The sequence below is a fragment of the Zootoca vivipara genome, chromosome 3, assembly GCF_963506605.1.
Source record: "Zootoca vivipara chromosome 3, rZooViv1.1, whole genome shotgun sequence".
Lineage (NCBI taxonomy): Eukaryota > Metazoa > Chordata > Lepidosauria > Squamata > Lacertidae > Zootoca > Zootoca vivipara.
The window spans coordinates 51,676,897-51,699,588 of record NC_083278.1 but is presented as its reverse complement, the minus strand read 5'-3'; the positions used below and the strand labels follow the sequence as shown (position 1 = coordinate 51,699,588).

At 42.0% G+C, this 22,692-nt stretch overlaps 1 protein-coding gene across 1 annotated transcript; it reads left to right on the top strand.

Moving 5' to 3' along the window:
- The first annotated feature begins 285 nt into the window (after positions 1-285).
- Positions 286-19,172, top strand: GPRC6A (G protein-coupled receptor class C group 6 member A). Its single transcript, XM_035110780.2, has 6 exons — positions 286-479; positions 5,975-6,278; positions 9,937-10,767; positions 14,878-15,090; positions 16,990-17,113; positions 18,028-19,172. Exons 1-6 carry the CDS (start codon positions 286-288, stop codon positions 19,170-19,172), a joined length of 2,811 nt encoding a protein of 936 aa, XP_034966671.1.
- Positions 19,173-22,692: the final 3,520 nt, after the last annotated feature.

Sequence of the window (22,692 nt, the reverse complement as noted above, 5' to 3'; positions counted from 1 at the left end):
AAAAAAACAGTGGCCCTCTGGGGTGATTTGAGTTGTGCACGCTTATTTTACATGCCCCCCCCCCAGTTTCCTGCAGATTTCCCCCTCCCTCATAAGTCCTCTAGTGGTATCAGTTAAACAGCATGACCCGTCTGAGCTGGTAACCAGCATTTGGTTAAGGCGTGCTTGGCTCCCAGAACAGCCCTGTGCCTTGCTGATGTTTACAGGTGAAATAGGAACTGTGTTGTTGGCAGGGCTGCTCGCCTAATTGACTGAAGGCAACTAAAGATCAAATGAAACAGAAACATGGCAATATTTGGTGTGTTGATGCCTGTCTTCCTGATATGCTTTAATATCGGGCAGTCTTGCCGGAATTCTGATGACTTTGTGGGTGCCAGCTCTCCGGGAGATGTTGTCATTGGAGGCTTGTTTGCAATTCATGGCAAGATGTTGCATTCAGAAGAAAACCCCCTCAAGCCAGTGATTGCCAATTGTGCCGGGTGAGTAATAAGATCAACTGTGTCAGGAGAATGAAAAGAGCAGGAGGACATGGACATGAATGGAGCAAATTAGAGGGGGGGGGACCTTTAAATTTATGGAATCTTTAAATCACTGTTTCTTAAAAGAGTATCAGCAACGAAAAGTGTGTGTCTGATATGCATGGGTAAAATCTAACGTGAATGACTGTGAGAGGCTGCAATTTCTTTCTATCTCTTACATTGTTTAATGTACTTACCCCACTAAATGTAATGGGGCTTTTGAACAGGCATGCATAGGATTCCACTGTTAGTGTATTATTGACTTGCACCTCTTTTACGGTATATAACTAACCCCTGCATTTTTATGTCCTCCATACATTACATATTAATATGGCATAAACCCAGTCTGTATATAGGATTTCTTCTGTGTTATACCATAGTATCCAACATTTTCACTTTGGCCATGCTAAACCTGACAATGTACACCTATAGATGTCTTCTCATGAGAAAGCCCTGCTAAGTTCAATGGGACTTACTCCGAGAAAAGTGGGTACTTACCTTTGAATAAATCCCATTGAACTTAGTGGGACTTACTTATGAGTGGAAATGTACAGTATAAGCTTGAAATGTAGTGACATAAAATAATAGAGAGCATTTTTGACACAGAACATGTGTGTTTTCAGAAAGTACAGCTGAATCTCTTTTTCTATCATTCCATGTCAGTCCTCTCATTACTTGGTGACTTTACATTGCATTGATGTATCAACATTTTGACAGTGCCAGCCAAAAGGCAATTAACCTGCTATCCATAGACTGTTTGCATTGATGTTACCCAAATGAAACTGATGTGACTACTCAGTAAGAGAGTGTTTTCAGGGTTGCAGAATAACTGCTTTTAGGGATGGCTGTATAAATAATCCAGAAATGTATTCAACTCATAATCACAGTTTACATTTAATGTACCGGTAAGTTGTCCTCTTTTAGTTTTAACAAACAAATCAATTACGGTATATATCAATATATGTGTGTATCACCAAAATCATCACAAAGATACCTTATTGAATTACTGACTGATGCTTGGGATAACAGCTTAGTATAATCAAATACTCCAACTCCTATTGTGAAAAGGAAAGGCAATTTTTCATAACTGCTGTATACAGTGATACCTCTGGTTTAGAACTTAATTCTTAACCTGAAACTGTTCTTAACCTGAAGCACCACCTTAGCTAATGGGGCCTCCTGCTGCCGCCATGCCGCCGGAGCACAATTTCTGTTCTCATCCTGAAGCAAAGTTCTTAACCCGAGGTACTATTTCTGGGTTAGCGGAGTCTGTAACCTGAAGCGTTTGTAACCCGAGGTACCACTGTATATTGAAACATCAGAACAAGAAAGACTCAAAAGTAAATAGGTATAACCTGCATACTCAACCCCACGAATAAAAATGTATCCCAGTATGTAATTAAAATCACCTCTTCCCAGTTAAATAATCAAAAGCTCTAAACAGAACCAGTTGAACTAAAGCTTGCAGTCTAATATACTTCCAATCATGTACTGTATGGAGGGGCGAGAGTCATGCATGCCACAACGGGGGTGCCAACTTGAATTATTGAGGGGGGGCAGGCAAGCCCTGTCCTACATAATCACAAGATGCAGCACACAAACATTTGAATGGTAATATTTAAACTTTGGGTGCCCCCAGCCCCCTCAAATATTTTATGGGGGGGCAAAGGGACCTCGGCCCCTAGGAGTTGGCTCCTATGTATGTCCCCCAGTACTCCTTGAAGGTAGGGCAGAAGATAGCTAGAGACTGTTAATTGCGTAAGAAACAGGCAAAGCTTTCAGAATTACTGTAGAGCAGTAGTAGTGTACTGTAGAGAAGACTCCTGAGGCTACAGCTCAGCGGTAAAGCCCAGTGGTTCAGTCCCTGACATCTACATCTCAGGTAAAGAGAGTGCTGCTGTTGACATCGAGAGAGATGAATGGTCTGACTCAGTTTGAGGCAGATTCCTTTGTACCTTCTGTTTCCTGTCCCTTCCCTTATTTAAAATGTAGCGCTCTGTGGGGCCAAACAGTTAGCAAGGCAAATGAAAATTGTCCCCTCTCAACAACATGCAGTTTGAAGAGCCCTTCCCTGGATTCCATACTGTCACAGTGGCCGGAGCGGACTACTTCAGAGTAACGACGCTACGCAGCTCTGCATTTTATTCTTTTATTGGTGCTGCGTATTTACAGTGCTAAAGTCATTGCTATTTACACGGAGTGATGTGATCAGTCGGTTTCAGAACCTCCTAATGGCTTTTGGCGCGTCTTTTTCCAACACAAAAGCTTTGGCAGACCCATCCTCTTTCCCCTCCTCTTTCTGCGTAGTTCTGGCGTTGGGGGGATGGGTCTCCCTCCCTTATTCGCCCCTTCCTGTCCCGCCTGGGACCCTGGCTCCTCTACCTTGCCTGAGCCTCGGACCCGACTTCCTGCTTCCCTACTGGAATCGGAACTCTCTCTGCTTTCCCCTGTGCTCGGTGATTGGCTTGAACTCAGGAGGGGAGGGACTTCGCGATATCCCCTGTCCCTCACACATACAGCACAGGTTCATATGCTGTATTGTGATATTTGGGGTTTGGGTAGGAGAGTGTTGTGTAATTGGCCCGGAATGACTACAAATGCTACTTGATAGCTTGAAACAAAGTTTCAAGGCGTATCTTCTATTAGGGAAATTGGTGGTAAATTGCCCAAGAGGGTTAAGAGATGATTGGAGAAGATAAACTCATTCTCATTCTCCTTCAGCCAGAGGGAAGGGGCATGCTAGATATGAGTGGGGGGGAAACAGAAGCATATTGGGCAACAGACAACAGACTCTGAGTGGGGCACACACAGAGAGCCAGGGAGACAGCAATGTCTGAAAAGTGTGCCCCTCTCTGGAGATCTGATGTGGGGTAGTAGATTTGGCTGCCTATTGGAATGTTAAGCCATCCCTCTACCTATGTTCGACCCGTGAATTTGAAAATAAACTCAAAGAAAAACCAAACCTGGGTTAGCACTGCAACCCAGGAACACTGTATCACCTGGAAAAATCAAAACTGGCATTGGCAGTGGGACTGCATTTCTTTGGAGAGAAATTCTGGGTTGGTGTGGTTCAGCCATAATGAAGCATGTAGCAGCAGTTCAAGTTGTTTTGGTAGTAGTAGCAGTAAGTAGTAGTTGTAGTAACCTCACATTGACTTTAAGGTAAGCATGAGCAGACAGACTGGGTCTGGAGGTCTCCCAAGTACAACCTCTAGTCTAAGCATCATTTAGAGAGACAACATGAGAAGTTTAGTGTCGGCTGTTGCAAGGGTAGTCAGGACATATTCAGAAGCCCAGCAACAGAGTAGGCAGTTAGATAAGAGGAGGGTGCAGGAAGCAGATGAGCTGGTGATGGGCTTAACTGAGAAGATTTGCAGTCTGTAGCAAAGAACCAAGAAGCTTTGTCTGTCTAGGATCCTGAAAATGGTGGCAAAAATGGTCATTTGCAGATTACTGCTGACAGATTCTTTTTTGATCCCATTTGTGCCCATGGAAGAGAAAGAGCAGGAGGAAAAGCTTGGAAGTGTTTGTGCTGGAAGAGCAGCCATTGCGCAGAGACCTGGGCAAGGAAATATATTTTATTGACTTCTTTGCCCCATAGGTGCTTCACAAATGTGTTACTGGATGGCGTAAGGCCCCTCCACTTGGTGCACCCTAGAGGCATGTTCCAGCAGTGAGATTAAGACAGGATCTTACAAATTACAGCGACAGAAGAGACTGGAGTCACTTCAAGATGACAGCCGTATTGAGCATTCATCCCAATTTTTTTCTAAGGAGATTAGACAATGGCAGCTATTTATTAAAAATTCATTCCATTTTGTTTGTGGAGAGTTCATACATAGGGATGGGCAAACCTGTCAGTTTTGGTTTCTCACACTTCCTCCTGTTTCCAGTCTTGTGTGTGGTTCTCCACATTTCCATGTCAGTTTGCATTGAAAAAAGTCAACATATAATTTAATAAGCATTCCTCTTGATACACACTTTTTGTGTGCAGTTTTGCCTAATATATGTATTTTTAAAAAACATACTTTAACAAATATTGTTATTTTCACAAATACTGATATTTCCCCAATATAATGCATTTTGTATGTTACCTTCATGATCATCAATAGAAGTATAGCATCTAGATCAAGGGAAGTAAAAGTACCACTGTATTCTGCTCTGGTCAGACCTCACCTGGAATACTGTGTCCAGTTCTGGGCACCACAGTTCAAGAAGGATACTGACAAGCTGGAACGTGTCCAGAAGAGGGCAACCAAAATGGTCAAAGGCCTGGAAACAATGCCTTATGAGGAATGGCTTAGGGAGCTGGGTATGTTTAGCTTGGAGAAGAGAAGGTTAAGGGGTGATATGATAGCCATGTTCAAGTATATGAAAGGATGTCATATAGAGGAGGGAGAAAGGTTGTTTTCTGCTGCTCCAGAGAAGTGGACACGGAGCAATGGATTCAAACTACAAGAAAGAAGATTCCACCTAAACATTAGGAAGAACTTCCTGACAGTAAGAGCTGTTCGACAGTGGAATTTGCTGCCAAGGAGTGTGGTGGAGTCTTCTTCTCTGGAGGTCTTTAAGCAGAGGCTTGACAGGCATATGTCAGGAATGCTTTGGTGGTGTTTCCTGCTTGGCAGGGGGTTGGACTGGATGGCCCTCTTCCAACTCTATGATTCTATGATATTCATTTTTATGCTTATTTTATGATAGTGCATGCATTACACATTACTTGGCAGGGAGCTGCATTGAAAAATTCAGAGAACTGCAAATTTCGCAGGATGTCCTGTTTTTCAGTTCTCATATTGTTTTGTGTGAATTAGGTAGGTTCACCTTTAAAGGCAAACTGCAAAATTGAAAATGGTTTTTAAATTTATATACGGCTACCTGTTTTCTATTTATCTCATCATTTTTGTGTTTAATTTCTATGAACCTGCTCGTTTATCTTTTATAGAAAAAGCTGCTATTATTTTAAGAAAAGTATGAGCTAGACCAATTCCTTGATTGTGTGTGTGTGTGTGTGTGTGTGTGTGTGTGTGTGTGTGTGTGTTGTGAGATGGAGGAGGTGAGAGAAAGTTAATGAGGTAAGAATGACTGCAGATGCTCCTTGTCACCAGTGGGAAAGATGCCAGACACATCTTATGTTAGGTCAATGGCTCAAGAGGGTAGGAGACAGTTGGGGGTGTGACTCATCCTTATTAAGCTGTGAGTGAAAAACAACAGAAGCAGCATGGAGGAGAAAGACACACAAAGTGAGAGCTGAGTTTTTGGGCAGTGTAAACTAATAGCATTGGGAGGGGCACTATCTTTCTCCAGAGATCTGACGTGAAATTCAAAGACTACAAAATGTCATAACCTTCCATGGTGGATACGCTCTCAACATATGCACACTGCACATATTAATTTTATATCATGTGAAGTGAATTTGGGTGACATAGCTATAATTGACTTTATGTGTTTCTTGACAGCTTTGAAGTTCAAGTGTTTCTTCAGAGCCTTGCAATGGTCCATGCAATCGAAACAATCAACAACTCTACACTCTTACCTGGAATTAAATTGGGATATGAAATCTATGACACTTGTGCAGAGGTCACCAGGGCAATGGCTGCAGCTCTGAGGTTCCTGTCCAAATTCAATGCCTCAAAAGACCTTGTGGAATTCAGGTGTAACTATTCAGACTATACGCCCAGAGTCAAAGCTGTCATAGGTGCCACCTATTCAGAAGTATCTATGTCGGTTGCAAGAGTATTGAATTTGCAGCTTATACCACAGGTAAGTCGCTTTGAAAAGAGCTTCTTGCTTTCAACAGTAGGAGTATTTTAATGAAAGTATAGGAATCTGAATATTATAAGATGGCTTGGCTGATGGGTGTATATCAACATGGAAGGGACAACATTCTAGAGTACTGAATAAACAATATGCTTATATCTTGGTTATTGTATTTTAACATGGGGTGAAGAAAGAAGAAAGCATAGAGGCCACAACTTTATTTCCATGAATTTGGTGTGATGTGGATCGTGAGACTTTGATGGGATTGACAGACCTTTGGTGCTCAGTGGAATCATCCAACCGGTTGTTGGATGAGCAGGAGTTTCAATGACTTAAGACAGCACACAGAGTGAGACACCCTGGCAGTGTAGCTTGCTCCTATGTAATTGTGCACCAAGGGCTGCAGCACAGTGCTTTGCAATCCCCCTTTCGGCCAGTTCTTTATGTGTCCCACACCTAACATCATATGTATGGTGTCATATTTGACAGGTAGATATGGCTTGGCCAAAATGGCCGGGGCAGGGGCAGCTAATTAGGCTTGCCGGCTGAAGAGGATATAATGCTTTAGGATATATGCTTTAGGATATAATGAATTTTGTTGTTAAATATTTTTTCTTTTTCTTTCCTTCTTACTTGCCTTTTATAAACTATTTTCTTTTTCTTCTCTTTATACTTTATGTTTTCTTTATTTTCTAATGTTTACTTTCTTCTTTTTCTACCAATTTACCCAAAATAAATTAGCTCAATAGTTTAATCCAGTGTTTCTCAACCAGTGTGCCTCCAGATCATTCCTGACCACTGGTCTTGCTAGCTTGGGATGATGGGAGTTGTAGTCCCAAAACATCTGGAGGCGCACTGGTTGAGAAACACTGGTTTAATCTACTACTGTATTGTACATTAAGACCAAGAATGAGGGATATATAAGAAATAATGGAATGTACAATGAATGTATTTTTATTTCTTCTTTTATTCAATGTATTTGCTGTAAATCTTGTGATTAAAAAACTTTAATAAAAAAATAATAGAATACCAGGGGGACTGTCATGGTTCAGAACTGGAGGAGGAGCCAGCTCAAACTGAGGCTGATGTGCCACCCACCAGCTGGGAGTCAAACCAGGCTCTTGACGCTGGTCTTCCCTTGCACATGGTCAGGATCCTAGGCTCCTCCCCTGTTGCACTGGCCTTCTGAATGTCTGAAGGCATGCTTATTGAGGTGAGCGACAATTCAACGATGTGATCTCCACAAGCAATCTGACAGAAAACAACATTTTTGCATCTTCCGACAAAGACAAGTCATTTGGCACTGCAGGTTTTTTGTTCATCTTACTTGATTGTTTTATCTTGATTCACCCTGGTGCCACAGCTATGGAGCTGCCAAGAAGGATAGGAAATGTGGGTGTAGGCAAACAAAACAAACATCAAACCCACCCCCCACCACGCACACACAAGTAGGGATTAGCAATAAGTCAGGCTTGTGCGACTTAATTTCCCATTTGAAGTAATCAGACTGCCAACTGATTCTCCCCCCCCCCCAAATATGTGGTCGCCAGCTGTTTATATTTCAGTGGAGTGGAATTCTAAAAGAAACACAAAACCCTGGATCGAAAGACTTAACAAAACCATCTAAAGATTTATGAACATAAACATGTTTTAAGAGTCTCCAATGGGTGCACACATCACAACCGGCAGACACATACTGGTTCTGTCATGTGCTGAGCTGCTTATATGCAGCCCAATATCAGATCAGGAGACTTTACCACACAACAAGGTACCTTCCCTCCTCGCTGCCTCAATAAAAGCTTTGAGAAAGTTGCACAGTCTGTAGGGTGAGTCAGGTGAGCCGCTGAATAGAGATTTCTTGCCACCACGGACCACATGTTGCAATTAACAGCAGCCACCGCATGGCAGCTGCCTCGTTTGTTCCTGCTCGAATTGGGGGACGGGGGGGGGCATGGGCTGAGCGCACAATATATCTTCAAAGTGCATTTGAAGCACATTTTCCCCCACAAAGAATTTTGGGCACTAGGTTTTAAGGGTTGGAGGGAATTGCAACTCTGTGTGGGGTAAAGCACCGTGCGCAGGATTCTTCCAGTGGGAAAATGTGCTTTGGGTGTGCTTTAAAGATATAGTGTGCACACAGTTAACCTTCAAACTGAACAGAAACTGTAGCGGCGGTATGAATGGTGTGTAGAAACAAAACACTGCATTAGCCCAGACGTTTTCATTCAATAGAATGAGTGTGGTGTTTTTTTTTCCAGATGACCTGTCCTTGGGTAACCCTTTCCATATTTCTTTGAATGCCAGCCACAGAATCTCTATGTGCTGCAGAGGACTTGGTGGTGGTGGTGGTGGTGGTGGGGGGCATCATGCAGGGTACTGGCTGCCAGCCATGATCTCAAACCTCACTCTGACCTGCATGAAATGAGTTTAAAAAGCAAATGTAGAGTTTCAAGAAGCAGGTTTTGAAAATCCTTAATCTGAGAAAGCATTTCTATCTGAACGCAAACTCTACTGTTTGCCTGGCGAGGTGAAGTACTGTAATATGTATTTTAGTTCATTTGTGTCTCCAGGCAAGTACAAAGTCTTGCTACCAGCCTAAAATACAGCTGAAGTTCAGTTAGAAGAAACTTCCCTTGGATTCAGCCCACCATGCAGATATGGAGAGTGGTGCATGCTCTGTTGGAGATCCTTACTCTGAGTGAATGAAACAGCCTATTTCCATCCTGTCAATTTTTCCTATGTACAGAAAGAATCTATGCTACCCCATTTACATGTGGATTAAAAAAACCCACACCCTTCAAATCTGCAGAATTCTACTAAAAATAAAAACCAGGTACTTATGAGGGGGTTAGAAGATTGTCGTTGCTCTTACTTTCTTTTTTTTAAATAATCAACTGCTTAGAACAGCTAATAACTTTACCATGTTTATCCAGTTAAAAAAGTATTTTTAAATGCCCCCAGGATGCAACCATATGTCATAATGTTTATAATGTCCATAATGTAATGTCATTGTATTGTTGTTAGGTTGTTGGACCCACATGTGTATCGGCTCATAGATTATACAGTCTAATTCACACATCTGTGTCCAATCCATGCATGGGTTGTTGTTTTGCAGGGATGTTTGTGTGTGTCGGGTAAGTTTCAAAGGTAGAGCAAACCAGAATCCTTCAACACCCTTGTTGGAGGAGTGCATTGCTTAAAACCAATGAGGTGGCTCTGTGAGGTTGGCTAGTGTGAAATCAGGAAACTGGATTAGCTAGGCCTTTGGTCTGATCCACCATGACTCTTTTCAGTCATGATATTCCCAATGTTGAAATGGAGGTAATGCTTTGGGGGCCCTGCCCATGAAATGTGTTGCAATGGCCCATATGCAGAGAAGGCTATTTCAAGCAGCTTTTGGTGGTGTCTGTGGCAGGAGGCCACCATGCTGCGTTTCACTCAAACGTACATATATCTGTTGGAGTGTAAGAGCACTTAGATAAAAAATGCACCAGGAGTTGATAGAGTGGATTATAGACATCTCGGCTTCCCCCTTTGCAAGAGCTTATTTGATGCTTTTAAGAACTTGAACCTTGAAGGGCCAAACTGTCATGGCTCCCCTGGGTCTTTGCTCAGAGCTGGTCCCTGTGTCTATAACAAAGCTGTTTTGTCATCTCCGCAGGTGAGTCACGCTTCAACTGCAGAAATCCTTAGTGATAAAGTCCGCTTCCCAACTTTTCTGCGCACTGTGCCTAGTGATTCTTATCAGACGAAAGCGATGGCACGACTGATCCACAGGTCAGGGTGGAACTGGATTGGAATCATAGCCACCGACGATGACTTTGGGCGCCTCGCTGTGGAGAGCTTCGGGTTGCAGGCAATGGCAAACAATGTCTGCATTGCATTTAAAGAAATGCTGCCGGCTTATCTCTCGGACAGCACCATTCATGGCAAAATTAATCAAGCTCTTGAGAAGATTGTCAAGGAAACCAGGGTAAACGTCATTGTCGTCTTTCTCAGGCAATTCCACGTAATGAGATTGTTCAGAAAAGCAATTGAGAGGAACATAAATAAGACCTGGATTGCAAGTGATAACTGGTCAGCAGCTGTCAAGATTAGCACCATTCCAAATATCAGTCGCCTGGGGAAAGTGGTTGGATTTACGTTCAAAAGTGGCAACATGTCATCTTTCCACGACTTCTTGAGCAATCTACATACAGCCCCTCATGGAAACAACATGTTCTCAAGGGAATACAACACGCTTATGGCAGCATGCTCACATATAAATGATCAAGATTTGAGCAAGTGCATTGGTAATTATTCTGTTGAGAGAGTGCTACAGAACCGCACTAAACCAAGTAACCAGTTTCGGAGAGAGGAATTTCTCATTGCAAACATCGAACCAGGATTTATCCATAGCACCATGCTAGCCGTATATGCAATTGCAAATGCCATTCGGAATCAGTGCAAGGCCAGAAACTGCAAAGACCCATATGCTTTTGCCCCTTGGGAGGTATGGTTTAAACATATTTTATTACACATATTTCCCCCCGCTCTTTTCATCTCTTCCTTTCCAACATTTCCACGCACAAACCATTGGGCATTACTTCAAGTGGGTATTACTTGAACAATTTGATATTTTCATCCTCCTTACTCTACAGGGGTTGCAACAGCTTAAAGATTTGATACATTTGACTTAAACTTTAACATTTGTATAAATCACTGCCAAAAAGTCTCAACAAGATTTTAAAAATCTCAGCTGAAACCTATCCGAGTTTAACCCCTGGAAATGAAAGCCAGTTCATACAGGTGGGTCATTATGCTTCATGAACAAACTTTTTGCTCAAGAGTAGAAAAAAAAACTATCAACTTTTCAGAAAGTATTGCATACCTTCCTTATTTTATATTCCCTCCCAACAATCCTGTTATCTTCTTTACAATTATTTCTGCTTAATCTTGGGGAGAACTGGATGTTGAGATAAAATTGCAATCCCAGGGCAACACAACAAATGCATAACTACAAAAGATCAAGAATTTTCAGCACTTGCTGAAACCTTACTGATGCCTGTGCTGGTTACTGATGCCAGCCTTTTTTCATAACTTCTTTAAAAGTTTAATTTTCATAGAATCATAAACTTGTATACCTGTGAGGGACCCCGAGGGTTCTAGTTCTACCCCATTCCATGCAGGAATCTCAACTAAAGCATCCAAGAGAGGTGGTAATCCAACCTCTGCTTTAAACTCCCAGATGAAGGAGAGTCTTCCAAAGTAGTCCATTCCACTGCTGTGCAGCTCATACCACCAGAAAGGTCTTCCTAATGTTTAGTTGGAATGTCCTTTCTTGTAATTTGAATCCCTTGGTTCGCGTCCTACCCTCCAGAGCAGCAGTTTGCTCCATCATTCATGTGACAGCCTTTCAGATATTTGAAGGTGGCTATCATATCACCTCTGAATTGTTTTGTGCTGACTGTTAATGCTGCTGGGTTTATTTTATTGCCACTGTTTTTTTTTCAAACTACCCTGATGTTTTCACAATAGGCAGCATATAAATATTTGTAATAAAGAAGACCACATCTGTCCAGAACAAACCCAACCAGCTGGTTTTGTTCCTTCTGCAAATCCCCTCACCTACATTTTGACACTGTTTGAGTTATGTTGATCCGGTGAGCGCATTAATATGCACAATTCTGTGGGTATTTGAGTCTTCATGCTGAAGGGTCATGTGGGGCCTGGGATCAGATATTGCTGCAGTGCTGAGAGGTTGAGACTACGTATATTGTGCTCTAGTGTTAACACACAACTAACGCTGTTCTTCTTTACCAGAGAACATCCTTAGAATCAGGGCCGGTGCTAGGGTTTTTTGCGCCCTAGGCGAGATCACCTTCTGGCGCCCCCTGCCCCATTAATAAATAAATAAATAAATAGAAAAAATAAAAAATAAAAATAGGGGGGGGAATAGAAAATAGAAAAAAATTAAAAAGTAGAAAAATGAAAAATGAAATTAAAATTAAAAACAGCTGAGAGGCACGGCGAGGTGGCCCCAGGCTCGCGCTCCCCACCACGTCTCCGGAGCTTCGCGCGGGGAGCGCGAGCCTGGGGCCGCCTCCACTGCGGCTGTCAGCTGTTGAGCGGCTTCAGGCCGCTCTCTGGAGGCACGTGCACGCCTCAGGATAACGGCCTGAAGCCGCTCAACAGCTGACAACTGCAGTGGAGGCGGCCCCAGGCAGCACCAGGGGGCGGCGGGCGGCGGCCAGGCTGGCCAGCGCCCCCTCCATTTTGGCTCCTTAGGCAGCTGCCTAGTTCGCCTAAATGGACGCGCTGGCCCTGCTTAGAATCACATCGTTACAACACATATATTGATATCAATTTTATGAAAAGGTTACTGTTATGGCTTTGCCAAAACATTCTGGATTTTCAAGTCTCTCTCTCCCCCCCCCCAGCTTCCCAGATCCTTTCATGTGAAGAAGATCTGTCCGGTATTTCCGTTAATGTTGTACAGTATTGCCGATCTCCTCCCACAGCATATTCAGTCTGAGTTAGGGATGGAGGAATAATTTGTTTTACATGGATCTGAGTGAGCATTGCCCTGCATCAGACCTCGTCCTGTACTGGGTGCCCACTTATGACCAAGCGACTTGTGCAATTCAGTGTGAAATCATTTGCAAAAAAAAATATGCACAACGTATTTATTTATATAATACCTAAAAGTGGTTTACATAGATGAGTCAACCTTCTTGTGGAACTATGTTTTTGAAGCATAAATTTGTAAGAATGAATACATCAGGATTTTTATACATACATACATGCATACATACATACATGTGTTTGTGTGTTGCTTTCTTCAGGAAACCCGGAATGTATATGCATATAATATTATCAATATCAGAATGCATATAGCGAAGTGCAAAACAAGGTTGGTCAGGGACAGGGATTACTTGTTAAACCACTGTGTGAATTGTACCTCTGACAGCAGTTGTTGAGGAAAGGGACATAGTGGGATTCCCAGCCATTCTCCTCTGTTGGAAATGTACAGCTATGAGTGCCATGGGCCTGTCCTGTGAGCCCTAAACTAGCTTGCTGTCCTCAGGTCCACTGGAGGAGACATTTCTGTTGCTATTGTTAAAGTAAGATTTAACTGTTAGCCCAGTCAGGTTCTATATGTGGAATGAATAGGTACCATCTTGTTGCCTTAGGCAGAAAAATGTATTGGGTCTGGCCTGGGAAGTGGGTAATTTTATTTGGGACCGTGGGCTGTGAGGAATGCTAAGAGGAACATTAGAGAGGAAAATTAGGCAAATAAATGGGAATTGGCCTCCTTTATCTAGGGACCTGGGCAGCAGTACTCTCTTCTGCATTTTTTGCATAGTCAACCAACGTTTGTTTTAAGATAAACAAAGTTGATGCACCCTGACGGCATGCGACCCTTTAGCTTTCTTTGACCTTCTGTGACTGAAGAAAGATTTTTGTTGTTGACTAAACTTCTTTTTTTCAGGGAAAGATATAATGTACTAAGGTGTGGAAGGATCTATCAATTTCAGTTCTCTCTGTTTCTCATTTTTAAAAAACTTTAATTCAGTTCTACATTTTTCTGGTGCAATTTGTGATTTATTTATTTTTTAAATCAGCACCAGATTTCTCCTAAGAATTTTTTTTTGTATGGACTTTTCACTAATGTACACATTTTTGCAAGCAATTTTCTCTGATATGATGCACTTTTGTTATCTTTACTAATGTCTTCATTTTTAAATGCACACTTTCCCCTCATATATACATTTTTTGTAAACATTATTTGGTTGGACAACTGCATCACAAAACTCAGAAAAGTGCAAATTCCCAAGGATAGCTGTGTTTCAGTTCTCATATTGCTTCAGAAAGTGAGAATTTGGTAGATTCACCTTTAAATGAGAACTGAATCTAATTTCTCCTCCACTCCCAGACCATTAGGGTTAGATTTTTTTAAGAGTAGAAATGAAATGTCATACACAAATAGGAAATTTATGAAACATTTGAATTTTTTTTCATTTTGAATGTCTTCAATTTTAAACTTTTGCTTATGAAATTAGACTTCAGAATACTTAAAAAAAATACCTTACCTCTTGTGCCTTGAAAGCAATAGCCATAGGGCAATAACATTAGACTATTAAATGTGAATATTCAACAGTTTGAGAACTTCCCCCCAAAATGATCCCTTTCCAGCTCTACTTTGTTAATGGGAAAGCAGCTTCACAAGTGATTCTTAGAGCTGCTCTTCGTGCCCATAATAAACACGATTCCAAATTGGAAAATGGAATCTGGACATTCCAAAATACTCCGGAAGGGTGAATCTGGGAAGAAAACATATCAGCAAAGAGATGAGATCAGTCACACCATGATCAGTCTGATTGAGATTAGTCACATAACAAGTAATTATAGAATCATTTCTTATTGGCAATACTTTTTGCAAACTGATAAAACTCAAGTTGCCCAAATATATTATAATGAGTGAAGTGATCTGGCTTCTGGAAGCATTTCTTTTTCTTCTGATATGTTTTTGATTTGTACTGCCCCTCTCTAAAATGCTACTCCATGCCATCTCTCTTCCCTAAGCACTGATTTGCACCACTATTCACTTTCATCCCTGCAGCTGCTTGAAGAACTGAAAGAAATCAGGTTCACTGACAATGAACGGGAAGTCTATTTCGACTCTCACGGAGACATCAACACAGGCTATGATGTGCTAGTTTGGAAGGAGATTGATGGGCGGATGGTGATTTCCAACATAGCAGAGTACGACCTTGAGAAAGATGACTTCATCTTTGCAGATGAGGAAGATGAAATGGAGTTCCTGAATCTAAAGGTATTTAGATGCACACAGCTAACACCAAAGGGGTTTTATGAACTTCTGGATTTATCCCCTTGGGTTAAAATTTTATGGTTGAAAGAATGAAAAGCAGCAACTGGGGAAACAAAACTCATTACTCATTACAACTCATTACAACTTACATATTGAATAGAATGGTATTAATGTGATGGTTACACCAACAGCATTTTATCCAATAAGTTGGTTGTGATGAGCTTATAGTTCTAAATAGGCAGGAATTGCTACAAACTGCATGTGGATGCTGTGTGATTTGCAAAATACAGTGTACATGCTGAATGTACACCCAAGACCCACAATTTGCATATGCCATACATGCTTAAACTTGGATCAAGATTTAGTCATGATTTGAGTAGACCCACTGAAATCAATGGGACTTAAGCTCAGCATGACTAATGAAAGTTCCACAGATTCCAATGAATCTACTCTAAAGCGCAGCTAAATCTGGATTCAACCTTATGATACCCTGTCTGTTTACTAAAAACAAACAAACTTTAAGATAATCAAAAGTGACTTGTATTTGTGAAGCATCCTAGGAACCAACCGAAGGAGGGTATATAATGCCGTTATTTAAAATATTCCCTCCCACAACTCCCATTTTGGGTCAAATAATCTGGTGCATTTTATCTAATGTTCCTACAAGATGCTTATATAAGTGACATAGACTCCACACAACGTATTATTCAACCAAAATATTACTCGCATTATATAAAATAACTGCATTTCAATACTGGTGTCAATATACCTGAAAACTCAGTGCCAGAGCTTCATATGTAGAAGGTCCCAGGTTCAGTTCCTGACATCTTCTAAAATTAGCAGGTGAAAGACTTCTTCTTGCAACCCTGGAGAGCTACTGTAAGTCAAAATAGACTGGCTGGAATCTAGTCACCAGACAGCCAAATAGTCTGACCTAACAACACTAGGGTTGCCTTACACCTGGATTTTCCCAGACATATCCAGAATACTGCAGTCGGCAGCAGTGTCCAGGCGGAAATTGGGCAAATGTCCGGGAAAATCCAGGTATATGGCAGCCCTAGTGTCATTAGCTCAGACTATTTGGCTGTCTGTTGGCAGTGCCGTTTTTGCTGTTTTGCCATAAAAAGAGCTCAAAAACAGCATTTTTCTTTGCGAGGTTGCCCCAAAAGCTCAACAACTTTGGGCAAAACTTTTAAAAGCTCAGATTTTCACTGTTTGAAATATGGCAACCCTAAATGACACGCGCTTTTAATATATAAGGTTGTGGGATAACATTGCATGCCCAGGTGGAGACCCCCTACCCCAAGAGCCACCTGGAAGAAATGAATGACTCATGACAACGTGTTATGGGATTCCATTGGCCACAACTTTATTTAAACTTTCAGATGTAGAAAGACCTTGGCTTAGGCATTGGGCGTGTATCCCTCCCAGTCCCCAGCCGGGGATCTGCGGCGCATCAGGGTAATCAGGTCTGTCTGGGAAGTGGGCTGGCTCTGGAAGATGTTTGTTTATGCAGAGTGCCCACCCCCATTTCATCACTGCAACATGGGAGAGTGCACTGACAACCTTTCAGTGTACGGCCAGGGACTCCCCTCCGACTCAGCCCCTTTAACAGTGGAGCCGACTGTGTGCTCTCAGGTAGGCTCCGCCCCTTTTAACTACGTGAAGAGCTCTACCTCCCCCCGCCAAAGATAGGTTCATTAGAACTGAGGTTTGGCTGGAACCTCAAAGGGCTGTGACATTGGGGGCAGGGCAGACCAAGAACTTCTGCCGTTGTCTCAGGGATCGGGGTGTTGCGCACAGCCACGCAAAGGGCACCTTCCAGCTGATGGGAGAGCGGTTATTGTTGGCTATTTTAAAATGCAAGAACTCCAGGTTTCGTTTGCCTCTTTGGTTTTGCAGAACATTCAGTCTAAATGCTCCAGCAAATGCAGCCCAGGACAGGTGAAGAAAGTTTCCGCAAGCCCACATACCTGCTGCTACGAGTGTATAAGCTGCCCCGAAAACTACTACACTAATAAATCAGGTGTGGAATCGGAATGAATTAAGGCTTTATCGGAACAGAATGTTTGCCTAAGAATAATAATTTTAATGTATTTTTCTGTGAATCAAATATATTGTTGATTGTTTCAAGAGCCATAGAAATTGTGGGGTGGCGGGTGGCGGGCAGACAAAAGCAACTTGCATCCACATGCACAATCCAACTAAAGTACATTTTCTGAAAAAAGCACTGAAGTGAAGTGCCCTGTATTTCTAGCCATTGTGACTCAGTTAAGTGGCATGAGCATCAGTCCTCTGCTGGAACATCTGCTTCCCAGTTCCAGTTGAAATGGCCTGGCTTCTGTGTGACTACATTAACTTAAATCAGGGGTACCTGATTTACCTGAGGGCACATTTGGAAATGTAATAAACTGTTGTGGGCACCACAGAGCACCCATTTCACAGGGTAACAAATGGTGATCCTCAGACCCCACCTCAAAATCATATACACCCCTCAAAAACCAAATTAAAAAACCAGGCAACACCCCCTCCAAAAAAATAGGTACCCCCCCAACACCACAAAGACCAAAAACCGCTCAGTTGAAACAACATTGGGAAAGTAATGGGATTTAGAATTTGCCAAGAGAGGCATCTGAGGGTGCTGTGGTACCCATGGGGAGCCCCATGTTAAAATATTGAATGTAGTGGATCTAACCTGGTTGTATTATTTTTCTATATGCATGTCTATATTTTTACATTGCTCACAAAGATATGCTATTGATCAGGCTATAAATGCAGTTGTGGTTGTTGTTGGCTAGTAATATGTATTGGCTCTCAAAGCAAAACGAGTTCATTATAATGGTCCACAATTGTGCAATAAATTGCCCTAATCTCTTCAATAAGATGCACAGCACTGCTAGGGGCTGGTTGTCAAGAAGTCTCTTGTTTCTCTCTGCACAGATATGGATTACTGCATTTTATGCAACAACAGGACACATTGGGCCCCTGTGAACAGTTCGAGGTGCTATAGGAAGATGGTTCAGTACCTCAACTGGAATGACTGGTTTGCTATTTTGTTACTGGTACTCTCTGTCCTTGGAATCGTGTTGATTTGTGGCATTATCATAATATTTACTAGAAACGTGGACACTCCTGTTGTAAAGGCATCGGGAGGCTTGACTGTCTGCTATGTCATCCTCCTCTGTCATTTCCTTGCTTTCGTGAGCACAGGCTTCTTCATCGGCAGGCCCATGGCGTACAAATGTAAAACCCGGCAAGCTCTCTTTGGCATCAGCTTTGCGCTCTGCATTTCGTGCATTTTAATTAAGTCTCTGAAAATTCTGCTGGCCTTCAGCTTTGACCCCAAGTTACAAAAATGGCTGAAGAGCCTCTACAAGCCCATTCCCATCGTGTCCTTTTGCACGGGGATCCAGGTCATGATTTGTGCTGTCTGGATCAGCGTTCGAAGCCCTTTTGTGGATGAGAACTTCTCCATCCGGAGAGTTATTATCCTGGAATGCAATGAGGGTTCGGCTGTAGCCCTGGGGATCATGCTGGGTTATATAGCTCTTTTGGCATTCATCTGCTTCATATGCGCCTTTAAAGGTAGGAAGCTACCTGAGAACTACAACGAAGCCAAATTCATAACGTTTGGCATGCTAATCTACTTCATTGCGTGGATCACGTTTATCCCCGTCTACACAACTACTTTTGGCAAGTACCTGCCAGCCGTGGAAATCATTGTCATTTTAATATCCAACTATGGGATCCTGTGCTGTACATTCCTCCCCAAGTGCTACATCATTCAGTATAAGCAAGAGACAAATACCAAGTCGGCCTTCCTGAAAATGCTTTACAATTATTCGTCCAAAAGTGCAGGGAGTCTAAGCGTAAACCAAAGTTCTCTGGACTCGAAAAGTGAGACGCCTCCGATTCCCAGCGCAAATGCTTGTTGCAAAACTAAGGGTCAGAAAAATTGGGTGAATGGCAGCTGCCATTTCCAGGCATCTGGGTACAGGGAGATCAGGAGGGAATTGCAACCCACAAATGCAGCAGGGCCTACAACAGGGCCCACCACCCCAAGAAGAAGACTCTCTAGCATATGAAGCAGTTGTGGTAGGAAATGTAGTTTTAGGACAAGCAAACCTTCTTTGATCTCCCCATGTCAGTCTTTCACAACCTGTGGTCTTTCAAATGTTATTGGACTACAGATCACATCATCCCCAACCATTGGCTATGCTAGCTGGGGCTGATGGGAGTTGGAGTCCACTGCTTAGAGTGTAATTTTTTTAAAAAAAAATGGTTATGCATGTAGGTTTATTTTGGATGGCAACCACACACAAAAATGTCCAAAGAAAGAGTTCAAATGATGAAGGTTAATGGCATGTCCTTCGACAATAATTGCATTCCATACATGCTACCGTCCCAATGGGGAGGCTGAATGACAAAAGTTAAGGGGAAAATGTGTGTTATTATACAAATAAAAGCCAAATGACAATTATGCTTTGAAGACACCTAGTGCCCCAAGGTAAAAGACCTCATTATAAAAGTTTATGGTGCAAACAACCATGGATCAAGTCCTTCATTGTCATTTGAATTGGTTGCACCATTAGACCTTAGTGTTGCTGGCTGACTAGCTTCCAATACAAGATTTCCCACAACTGCACAGATACCTTTTGTACGTTAATCCTGATTTTACTTTTATGTGTGTAAATCGGAAGGGCATGTCGATCAGGAATAGTTGAACTCTTTGACAAAATAATCAGGTCTATAATTAATCTCACAGTAAAACACATTTAAAATGCTTAGCAGATTATCTCTGTTACATTTGCTTTTTCCTAGTGGATTTGGGTTCACGTGGCTGGAATCACATATCATTAGACTGATATTTTCTTCATCAGTAACCCTATATATGCAACCATAGGCTGAAACAGTGACCTTCTTGGAGCAAATGAGAACTTCCACTGAACTTTTTAAGGGGCAGTTCCGCACCCATTATTCTTGCTGCAAAGCCACACATTATGTACACATATATGCACCTATTTAGGAGTAATGTGATTCACAGAAATCAAATTGGCATTTAGAAGACAATCCTGTACCTACTTACCTGGGAGTAGGCCACGTCAACCTCAGTGGGGCTTACTTCTGTTGTAGGCTTGCATAGGATTGTAAGGTACCTGTGTGTGAGATCTCTGAGCCTTTTATTTGGGAAAAATGTGTGAAGATACACACAACCACTTGTAAATATTTGTTTGTAAATGCTGTTACCAATACCTCAGAAGTCCTCAGTGTTAAGCATTTTGCCTTTGAAAGCTGGCTGTGTTTGTGGCTTTACATCCATCTGAAAATGACGAAACCATCACATTTTAATAAAATATCTACTTTTTTCAGCAGCTGGCTACCTACAGCGTTGTTGAATGGATGGATGTGTACTGGGATCTTCTCATTATAAAGGAATACAAATATACTGCTATTAAAAATAAACTTTTAAATTTATGTTCTTCCTGGACATTTCTTGTGAGCATTGATTGATTGATTGATTGATTGATTGATTGTACTTATGGAAAGCTTTCCATCCTTAAAAGGTAAAGGGTAAATGGACCCCTGACCATTAGGTCCAGTCGTGACCGACTCTGGGGTTGCGCAGCTCATCTCATTCTATTGGCCGAGGGAGCCGGTGTACAGCTTCCAGGTCATGTGGCCAGCATGACAAAGCCACTTCTGGCGAACCAGAGCAGCACACGGAAACGCTGTTTACCTTCCTGCCGGAGTGGTACCTATTTATCTACTTGCACTTTGACATACTTTCGAACTGCTAGGTTGGCAGGAGCTGGGACCAAGCAACGGGAGCTTACCCCATTACAGGGATTCAAACCGTTGACCTTCTGATCAGCAAACCCTAGGCTCTGTGGTTTAACCTACAGCGCCACCCATCCTTGGATCTCTTCATAATCTTCTGACATGTACATGAATGATGATTAAGAAAAGAAGGAAGAAGTAAAGATCCGTGGACGGTCTAGGCTGCTTTGTGTGAACTTTGAACGAACAGTAGCAAGACTCATCTGTGGGTTGTGCATTGCAGGGGAAGATTTGTAGTGGTCGGCAAGCTTTCTTTCAGGGAAGTTTGCTTCCAATTATTGATCTCGCTGATCTGCCCTGATAAGGCTTTTGAAGAGGTCACAGTTCCCACAGAACACAGTTTGAGAATCAGCATGTTAGGTTAACAACTGAATTATTATTATGATTCTCTGTGGCAGCCTCTAGGTTGTGGAACTCCCTTCCCACAGAGGTGTGCCTAGCACCTCCAATATACAGGCTTCAGCAAATGCTGAAGACACATTTCTTTGTCCTTTGACACCCGAGGTATGTATTTTCAGGACCCACCCTATTTTTGTGATTGTGTTTTTTAATTGCAAGCTTTTAACCTGTTTTAAACTGTATTTGAATTTGTTGTAACCTGCCTGGGGACCTTAGTACTCTAAGGATAAGGAATAAAACAACAATATTTAAGAACAGCTACACAAAATTACAAGATGTGTTAAATACTGCCCCCTCGTGGCCAGAGATTGTAGATGTAGCTATTTGGGTGTGAACTGCAACTTGAAGTAATGTTGCTGCACTCGGCGACAGTCCTTTCCCCCTATTCCACTGCTGGCACACTTGGTCCAGACACCAGATGTCTGATTAAATCCATACCTGGTACAATATAATGTCAGTCTTCTACCACAACACTCCCCCGTCTGCACTCCTAAAGATATTATTCACTTTTAGCTCGGAAGTAGGATATCCTTATATCACCTCTGTAAACGAATAGCTCTGAAGTCCTTCTGGTATGCACTATGGAAACTGAGTAAGTCAATCACACTCTCAAGATCGTTGCTTCTCCTGAAGGGGAGCCTCGTTTTCTTTTCTAAAGAGACCGAGCCTATGTGGTCTCTTTCTGTGCTGCTGATTATCAAAGGCGTGTGTGAAAGAGCATCACTGCGGCTGGGCATTCCCCAAAACTGTGCCTATTCCCCCCATTCCACACCCCCAGTGTTGCAGTAAAAGTCAGTTGCCAGTCTGGCAGGCTTCTGTACATGGAGTGTGGAAACATCACCTCGTATTTCACCCTAGGAAACAAAAACCCATTTGAGCCATACCTGCATGCAGACACATATTGTTATCGTGTTTGTGGGGGACCTCCTTGAACCCAAGAAATTAATAAATGGTAGGGTTTTGATTATTTGGGATGTGAATGAAAATATAATATCACCTTAAACTAGGGACAGGCAAATTTATCAACAGCAGAATCTCTCAGTTTCACATTTTTTCCAATCTAAAGTTCACTTCCCCACATTTCCACACCAGCTTGGAATTTTTTAAAAAAGGTCCTCATGTATTCTTCAGCATATTAGTGCTATTTTCTTCTAATATGCACATGTTTACATTTTTTTTGCATAATAGTCATATTTTGCAAAGCAATTTCCTCTCTTTTGAACACATTTCTGCATATATATATATATATATATATATATATATATATATATATATATCGGCATTTACTCTAATATATGTATTTTGTACATATTACTCACCTGGAGAACTGGACTGCAAAATTCAGAGAAGTGCACATTTCGAAGGATG

Excerpts from the sequence above, each read along its gene's own strand:
- GPRC6A (XM_035110780.2), top strand. The coding sequence starts at position 286 with ATGGCAATATTTGGTGTGTTGATGCCTGTCTTCCTGATATGCTTTAAT. Across the intron at positions 10,768-14,877 it reads ATGCTTTTGCCCCTTGGGAG|CTGCTTGAAGAACTGAAAGA; the intron begins GTATGGTTTAAA and ends TCATCCCTGCAG. Across the intron at positions 15,091-16,989 it reads TGGAGTTCCTGAATCTAAAG|AACATTCAGTCTAAATGCTC; the intron begins GTATTTAGATGC and ends TTGGTTTTGCAG.